General features: G+C 45.2%; 1 protein-coding gene across 3 annotated transcripts in view; it reads left to right on the top strand.

Annotated features, from left to right (window-relative positions):
- The first annotated feature begins 1,354 nt into the window (after window positions 1-1,354).
- TSPAN5 (tetraspanin 5) overlaps window positions 1,355-9,307 on the top strand; it is a 180,670-nt gene continuing 172,717 nt past the window's right edge. Inside the window, exon 1 of one of the 3 annotated variants that reach the window (XM_001165628.8) lies at window positions 1,355-1,872. In XM_001165628.8, the coding sequence (XP_001165628.2) occupies window positions 1,792-1,872 (81 nt within the window). In that variant the 5' untranslated portion in view covers window positions 1,355-1,791. The remainder of the gene's footprint in view (window positions 1,873-9,307) is intronic. The other 2 variants (XM_009448055.5, XM_009448054.5) reach the window with 2 other exon arrangements.

Genomic DNA, 9,307 nt, shown 5'->3' with positions numbered 1-9,307 from the left:
TGAAGCCCAGGACTATCTCTAAATGTGGTTTATTGCAGGCAACAGTAGCTTCTTGACTAGCCAAAACTTGACTGCTGGTTGTCAACTAGCCAGTTTTTGAGAAAAGTGAGAGGTTGTTACGTAGGAAACCTTATAACTAGAGGCTCTCAAACTCAAGTATTTAAATATCATCTTTTAGATTTCTGTGTCCAGGATCGGGTTGCACTGGGTGGTGCTGGAAAAATTTTTTGATCTCACCTCCTTCTAGTCTTTTGAATCCTTAAAAATATTCCCATAGACATTTATACACAGTCCTGGGCGGTTCTTCCTTCTCCTTCCGTGAAATATTGGTACCTGCTTTGCCAACACCTATGAAAGTGCTCCAGGAGGAGGGCGGATAAGCAACTAATGAGCACACCTGCTCAGGTAGGGTTCTAAAACAATTTCCAGCCACCTGTTCTATTCTTCCCCAGAGTTCAAAAGCTTAATGGTTCGTGATCCAAAAACCCAATTCAGATTCCCCAGAAGACCTCCCTGGAATCCGTTGTGGATTCCTTCCTAGAGTTAGGAGGCAAGCAGGTTTCTTAGGCACTATTCTGTCGGGGTAGCGGGGAGCGTGCGCTGTCCGGGTTTGTGTGGTTGCAATAGACCCTAGGGCGAGGATCGCATCCCGGGCCAGGACTCCCTTGAGCCATCTCTTTTTCCTCGTCCCCATTTCTAGGATAAAACCCATTTCTCCGGTAGGTGGGGAGGTTGGGTTAGAGTCACACAGGGATTCAGGAAGCTTTCCTTTGCAACGTCCCATCCCTTCATCCTTTCCTCCCACTTCCCGTGGCTCTTTTCTCCACCTTCCCCAACTACCCCCTTTTCCACTCAGCGAAGTCCACGACGACTTTCCTTCCCTGTCCAGTGGCATCACATCTTCTCTAGGTGGAGAAGGGGGCGCCAGTGTGGCTACCCTGGAAGGGGTGTCGGGGGTGGCTCGCAGGTCCTCACTCACCCAGCCCTCTCCCCGAGGAGCGACCCTCTCGCCCGCGTCCCTCCAGAGCTGCGCCGCTCATCAATCCCGGTCACTCTGCCAGCCTGCTCCCCGGGCGCCCTTCCTTCTCCCTCTCGCCTGCGGTCCTCCACCCTCCCACCCCCTACCTACCCCGCAGCGACGTTCGGGGTCAGCGGCGCTTGGGGTTGGCCCGAGAAGGGGCGGGGATAAAGCGAGCGGTGGAAGGAGGCGGCTACGTGGTGCCACCGCCGCCCGGGAGCGCCCGGCCCCGTGCGCGCGCGCGCCTAGCCAAGGCTTGGGCGGCGGGCGGAGCTGCGGGCGGCGCGGGCGGAGGAGCAGCCGGCCGGGCGGGCGGAGCGAGAGGCGGGCGGAGCGAGAGGCGGGCGGAGCGAGGGGTGGGAGGGCGCGCGCGAACGGGCGGGCGAGCAAGCGAGCGGCGTCTCCACCAGCATCTGCCGCGGCCGCCTTTGCCCGAAGCCCGGGGACGAACCGACGGACAGACCGCCTGGCGCACGGACGCGGGCGCTCGCTTTGTGTTCGGGGCTAGCGTCGGCGAGGGTTGGGCTTGCAGCGCGCGGCTTCCCTGCTTTCTCGCGGCCACCCCGGCTCCGGCGGCCTCGGCGCGCGAGGGGCTGGAGGTGCGGGAGCCGCTCTCCGCCGGTCGGTCCCCGCGCGGCTGAGCCCAGGCCGCCAGCGCCGCGGCCCCGTGCGGTGTCCCTGAGCTCCTGCTCCCCGCCGGGCTGCTCCGAGCAACGGTGCTTCGGAGCTCCAAACTCGGGCTGCCGGGGCAAGTGTCTTCATGAACCCAGAGGATGTCCGGGAAGCACTACAAGGGTCCTGAAGTCAGTTGTTGCATCAAATACTTCATATTTGGCTTCAATGTCATATTTTGGGTAAGTTGGAGCGCTCCTGGGATTCCAACTATTGTGGCCGATCGATTCGCGACGATTTCCCCCACGTTGTTCGTTGCCTTTACTTTTCGCAGCCCCGCGGGCGCTTGCCGGAGCAGCATAGAGGCATTCGCCTTCCGCCTTTCCAGCTTGCGCGTTGGAGAGATAAACATTTAATCCTTTCGAGGAATGGGAAGAGGTAAAAAGAGAAATCGAGGCGGAAAGGGGGCACCGAGGCCTTCTGGTGGCTTTTTGAGGAACGAATAGCAGGGATGCAGATAAAAGAAAGGGTTCGGCAGTTTGAGAAATAAGCAACCACACGAATTGGATTTGCTCTCGGTGGGATATGGATGTTGGGCAGAGCGTGGTGTCATAATAGGGAAGGCTAATCGGGCACGGCCGACCCTGAGGTCCACCTTCTAACAACGATCTGATTGGACGAGGGCTTGGCTCCGTGTTGCCGCGGCTGGTCTGTGCCATGCTCAGCGTGTATCTTCTTGCACCATCTCGGGCTTTGTGTAGGATGCAGATGCCGTGGTATATGGTTCTGTAATGTGCACGTAAATAACGTTTCCTGCACCCTCTCCTCTTCAGCTGGAAAGCGCTCCCTGTGCGTAATGGACTGGTCAGTGGGGGTGCGGGGTAGAGGGATTTATTTGTATGTATATATCATCGTCAGGATAATAAGTCACCGTCAACATATATTTCAGTGTGTTCGTGTCCCACGTCCTCATTTTTAAAGGAGTGACACAGAGCGGGCCGTTTTGGGGGAACCTTTGTAGAAATGCAAGGGAGAAGGTGTGCGAGGCATGTTTTATTGGGGAACCGAGAGAGCAAATGCTTTAACACAAGATTCAAATGATGCTCTGCTTGGGACTGCAATGTGTTGGGAACCTATTGTAATTAGGCTGGGACGCCTACTCTTTTTGTTTGTTTGTTTGTTTGTTTGTTTTGATTCTTTTCCTTGATCTGGCAAACGTGTTCAGCAGCCAGACAAAGAGTTCTCCAGGACAAGGGGAAAACGTTGGTTCAAAGACCATGTTATTTTTCTTCCCCTTCTCATCCCATCTCATCCTCTTCCTCAGTGGGCACCCGCATTTCCATAGAAAGTAAAGATGGTGGCTGTCTGGGTAGGGGGTTCTCTAAGTTGCTGTTCAGTGTGAGGTAAACAATGCTGCAACTGCAGGATCAATAATTATCCACAGCAGTCTGAACACGGAATGTATTTATTTGGATTCTCCTTTAATTTGGGCTGTTTGCTGTACGTATATACATCTGTGAGAATAGTTGTCAATACGGCTCTTCATATTCTTTTTTTGTACCGCACTCTTACCAGGTTATTTTATTTTCGGTTTTCTATTACAATACCTTGCATTGGTCATGTATGTTTTGTGAGGGGAAATGCAAGGGATTGGAGACCACTTTCCGTGTCAGCATGTCATCTGTCTTCAGGACTAATAAAGATAATGAGGGGACACATGAATGGATGTCATATCCGATCATTCCACAGGCAGTTTTTTGCCAGTGTTGTGCATGATTCCCGGGAGCAGTCACCCACCTCCCTGCAATTAAACACTGCTACAAATACAGGAAGAAGAAATTGTTTTCTTTCTTTGCCCCTTCTCCATTTGTGAAAATGTTTAAAAGTGGTGGGTAGCCACGGTTTTGAGTAAGATATTCTGATTTGATTGGAACTTGAAACTTTGTGACTTGGAGAGGCACGGACTACCGAACTGGGACTGGTTCTTTTTGGGGTAGTGAGTTCAGGCCTCTTGTTTCTACTTGAACATTTCTAAAAGTTGCACATTTTAGCTACCCAGCAACAAAAAGCACCCAGGGACTTTCTCTGCCGTTTCCTAGCAGGGGGTGGTAAGGAAATAAAAGGATTTGGGTCTGTTTCCCTGACAGTTTGCTGTAATTTTGTGGAGTGCACAGAGACAAATTTAGCCCTTTCTATGGATTAGGTTGCAGCAAAACCCCTGGAATTGTAGAGAGCTTCAAAGAATTGCAGAGTGCTTGCTTGGAGAGGTCCAGAATAGAGCCGCATGTTTTCTGATTGTGAAGGTCTTCATAGGTGGGTGGGTGAGTATGGGAAGCCTGAAAGGAGACCTAGGCTATGGGACTAAACTAGCTGCCCCAGGCAGAATTGTTAAGTGAGTGCCTTCGTTATGAGGGCCCTTCACTTACCCTGCCTCTTGCCTTCCCTTCCTCTCCTCTCTGTGCCCAAAGCCTTCCTCTCAGATACTCCCTCATACCTTTCCTATCCTGCTCTCTGCCTCAAAATTACCCCATCTTTAAATTTCCTGCTTTATTGTACCATGGTCTCTAGTGATGATCAACAGAAAGGCAACCATATGGTTTTAGTTAAAGTAATTCAGACTAAGATGTTAGTGACTGAAAAGCAGGGGTCAGTAGCTTGGCAGCTTGCTTCTGAAAAGTTACACACCTCTGCTCTCTACAGAGTCACCAACCTGTCTGTGATTGCCAAAAACAGCAGACTCGGTGCTACTCCCATACAATTATGAAGAAGAGATTGCCAACAGCATGGTTTCCTAATTTTCATTTTCACACTGAACTGCTAGACTACATTTGACATACACTGGTGACATTCAAAGGTATAGTTCTGGTAAAATAAAATTGAACATATGGTGGCACCAGCACTGAGAGCTTGGTTCTTTTCCTGATCAGCAGTTTGGCTTTTCATCAGTTAACTGCCTGGGCCTCAGTTTCTCAGCGTTAAATTGAAGGAGGTGGATGAGTTATAACGTTCTTTCTAGTTCTTACACAGAATGAGTTTCTTGAGTTCCAATATGCTGGAGAAGAAAAATAGAAGAGTTTGGCCACTAATTTATAACAGAAGTAGTATATACCAGGACACGTGATAAATTATAGACATTTTCTGTTAGGGAGACTTGTCTGAAGACTAGTTTTATTACTTTCATTTCTTCCTCAAAGATCCTTTCATAAAAAACAAACAAACAAAAAACAAAAACAAAAACAAAACAAGGCTGGGCGCGGTGGCTCACGCCTGCGATCCCAGCACTTTGGGAGGCTGAGGTGGACGGATCACAAGTTCAGGAAATCAAGACCATCCTGGCCAACATGGTGAAACTCTGTCCCTACTGAAATACAAAAAAACTAGCCAGGTGTGTTGGCGGGTGCCTGTAGTCCCAGCTACTCGGGAGGCTGAGGCAGGGGAATCACTTGAACCCGGGAGGTGGAGATTGCAGTGAGGCAAGATCACACCACTGTACTCCAGCCTGGCAACAGAGCAAGACTCCGTCTCAAAAAAAACAAAACAAAGCAAAACAAAAAACCTTTCACTAATTTCTTCTTGGCTTGTTCAGTTCCTGGTATAGTGTCCGTGCTTCTCTCTCCCCACTGTGAATCTCAAATGTAGTCCTGTGAGTCATTAAATATATTTTTATTATTAGAATTACAGCTTCATGTATAAAATCTGAATCCTTTTATATAACAGTTGTAATGACATTCTGAGTAACAAAGTCAACATCTTGTACAGATTCCTTTCTCATTAGTTATCACAGGCTGGTGGGGGAAAACTTGTTTCCTCTGTTATATATTGGAACAATTCAAGACAGAAGGGAATTGATTTTATTGAGGGTGTCGCCGTACTGGGACATTTCTCAGAAAACCCTGAGACTGCTTTGGGTTTGGGGGAGGGAGAAGAAAGAGGATTTTGTTTTAAAGTCATTTCTTTTGGGTACCGAACCCCACATCCCATCACTCATCATTAATAGATGTTTTGCCCTTTTGGATTCTGGCTTTTAACTGTTTTGGATTCTGGATACTTAACTGTTCCCAGGCAAGTAAATTGATCTCAATATTCTGGTTATTTATTGCTACATAACCTCCAAGCTTAGTTGTTTAAAACACAGTTGTTTATTATTATAGTTCACAGTTCTGTGATTTGGCCAGGCTCATCTGGACAGTTCTCACTTGGGGTCTCATACAGTTGTGGTGAGATGTAGTTGGAGTTGGACTTACCGGAAGGCCCTTTGGGCAGGATGCCTGAGATGGTATACTCATATGACTGGAAGCTGATGCTTGCTGGGAGCTTAGCCAGAGTTGTCGCTGGAGCACCTACCTACACGTGGCTTCTTCCTGTCTCTAAGTCTTAAAGAAGCTTCCAGCCAGTTAAGGTTCCACTTAGAACTGGCAGTGCCACTTTTATCTATTCCATTGGTTAGAGCACTCATGCAGACTGCTGAATTTCAAAGGGTGAAGAATTAGAAGCCACCTTTTGATGGAGAAGTGTCAAGGTCACATTGCAGAAAGTCATGTAGGTTGTGGCCATCTTTGAAAAATATAGTCTACTGTATTAAGGCACTGAGCCTTACTTTCTTGTTTATAAAGGAAAGATAACATTAATGGTGTTGTAGTTTTAAAGATTCAGTGAGATAATGTTTTATTCGGCATAATATCTCAATATTTAACAAATGGTGAATATCATTACTGTTGTTGTCTCCAGATTTTATACTGGTTCCATACAGGGCTATAGAACTTCTAGAATGCCTTAGTCTAGTACTTTGGCATCATTACTACTAGGTAATGATAATACCCTTAAGATCTGCCAAGAAGATGAGGCAAATGGATTCAATAGATTTTATAGTGACTTGTTAGGAAAGAACTCAATGGAAGCGGTGAAATGATTTGGGAGAACCAAGTCATTTTTCTGTTTTCTTTGCTACAAAGGATTAGAAAAGCCTCAGATACTTGAGGCCAACTTTCTCTTTAGATATGCTTTCAGATATTACCTTGTGTCTTTAAGTGCAAGTTTATCCAGGGTTGATGGCAGGATCTTGCCTCTAATTTGCTTCCACAGGGCTTAATTCAGAGAGGACGGAGACTCAGGAAACCTTGGGGCGGTGGGGGAGGGGGGACATCAAGTAGGAAGCTTTATCTTATGATTCACTATAAATTGCAAGATGTTCTGGAATGATGATACATCAGCAGTTTATAAGTCATAATTTTTGTTTTAATTTGCTAGACATCTGTTAGCTTCGATGGCAACCATATGGGAATCTAAATTGCGTTTTGAATTACAGGGAGATGGTAGGAAGAAAGCTAAATATGCTTATGAAAGTGTCATATGGGAAAAGTGTAAGAAAGGTATAAAGTGGGGAAAGTAATTGAATATAGGCTTGCTTAGTGTGGCCACTCCCTCTGTGGGGCAGTATGAAGGCGCAGAAGCATTCTCACTTGATATACTCCGCAGATTGAAATGAAGCCAAGTGGGGAGAAGTTGGAAAACCAAATCATGTTTCACCCACCATAAACTTGCCAAAGTGTTGCACTCATTTAGATGGGTCACTTTGTTTTAATGTCCACAGTAATAGGTAGTCCCTGGCAAAAGGTGAAAGCAATCTGCATTTTTAACAGAACTTTTCACTAATGATGTTTTTCTTGTAAGCACCCCAAAGAGTCTTCCAAGAATATTATATCTTTGTGACAGATGAAGAAATTGGAGTACAGAGATGTGGAATAACTTTTGAGGTGTTGAAGAGCATGTCAAGGTTCAGTTTCAGAGTGTTAAGTCTCTTCCGTAATGATAGCCCCAGCTTTTTGGGTGGAGACTTATTTTAGAAGATGCTTGTTATTCTAAAATAAAACATCAAGTAAGTCATTTACATCTGTTCATAATCGAAAAGTGATAAAGTTTTTGCATATGCCACAATTAACACCACCCACAAGCACAAAAAAGTTAGGATGAAAATGTTCTTCAAGAATATGGTGGAATAATTGTAGCCTATTGAAAATTCATAAATGAAAATTGGAGTATTGTAGACAGCATTCTTGAATCACATGTTTCTTTCTGTGTGTAATACTGATGACTGTCTTAAAATTTCTAACTTCCAGATAAATCATACTCCACTGGATTATAAGGGCTTCAAGTGTGGGGGCTGTCTCACTTTCATAAGCCCAGTGTCTTGCACATTGTCTGAAAACACAGTAGATGTTTTGATAAACGTTTGGGCCAGGCTTGGGGGCTTACACCTGTAATCCCAACACTTTAGGAGGCTGAGGCTGGAGGATGGCTTGTGCCCAAGAGTTTGAGACCAGCCTGGGTAACATAGTGAGACCCTATCTCTACAAAAAAAAAAATTAAAAATTAAAAATTAGCTGGGTGTGGTGATGCATGCCTGTAGTCCCAGCCACTTGGGAGGCTGAGGTGGGAGGATCACTTGAGCCTGGGAGGTTGAGGCTGCAACTGCACTCCAGGGTGACAGAACAAGACCCTGTCTCAAAAAAACAAAAAACAAAAAGTATGTTGAAGGAAAGAATTACAAAATCATCAGAAAGTACGTAGGAATCATCTCCTCGAACTTCCTAGTCAGTGAAGCATTCTCCATTGTATCCTGCCTACCTTTCTAAGCATAGATCTGTTTTTGGACCACTTTAATTGTAGAGTTTCATCTGTTTTCAAACTAGATGTTATCTGTCTCCCCATCATTTCCATCCTCCTAATTTACTGTTCATTTTAAATTTTTATTTGGAAACATTAAACCAATAGGAAAATTGCAAGTAGTATAGAGAACCTGTTTTTATCCTGTTTGAGAAAAAGTTGCCAGCATGTTGGCTATCACACAAACAGTTGAGTATGTATTTTCTGTAAACTGGACTATTCTCCTAGATCACCACAGTACAACCATGAAAGCCAGGAAATTACCAATGACACATTAACACCATTTAATCCTTAGATTTCATCCAAGTTTCCCAGTTGCTCCAATAATGTTTTAAAGCAAAAGAATTCAGGTCAGAACCACACTTTGTATTTAGTTACATGTTTTTAGTCTCTTTCAGTCCTTCACTATCATGCTCTTTATACTTTTGACAATTATAAGCCAGTTATTTTGCAGAATGTCCCTCAGTTTGTGTTTGTGCCATTTTCACAAGCTTAGATTCAGGCTGTGCATCTTTGGTAGGAATAGTACAGAAATGGTGCTGTGTTCTCATTGTACCCTATCAGGGTGGCATTGATTTCTGTTTGTCCCATTACTGATGATGGTCACTTGATCAAGGTGTTGTCTGCCAGGCTTCTCTACCGTATAGTTACTCTTTCCTCATTTGTAATTTATAAATGTTTTATGGCAAATTACATTGAAACCATGTAAATAGCCTATTCCTCATCAAATTTTCAATCTGTTATTTATTTATATCAGTAAGAACTTAGGGTCTTCCTTTTTTCAGTGTGTTTTAATGTTACTGTCATTATTTACTTTATTTAAAATGGCCCTAGGTTTGGCCAGTGCAGTCTTTTCACATTGGCTCCTGTGCTCTTTTAACTCCCATCAGTCTTTGAGCACCATCTTGCTCTCTGGCAGAATAAGATGTTCCAAACTCATTTTGTGATTTACTTGTGTCATCTTTTGTATCAGACATTTCTCCAAGGAGCTATTGAATGGAGAATGGAATTTAG

Source organism: Pan troglodytes, chromosome 3 (assembly GCF_028858775.2).
Source record: "Pan troglodytes isolate AG18354 chromosome 3, NHGRI_mPanTro3-v2.0_pri, whole genome shotgun sequence".
Lineage (NCBI taxonomy): Eukaryota > Metazoa > Chordata > Mammalia > Primates > Hominidae > Pan > Pan troglodytes.
The sequence above is the reverse complement of the archived record's forward strand: the minus strand, read 5'-3'. Positions and strand labels throughout refer to the sequence as shown.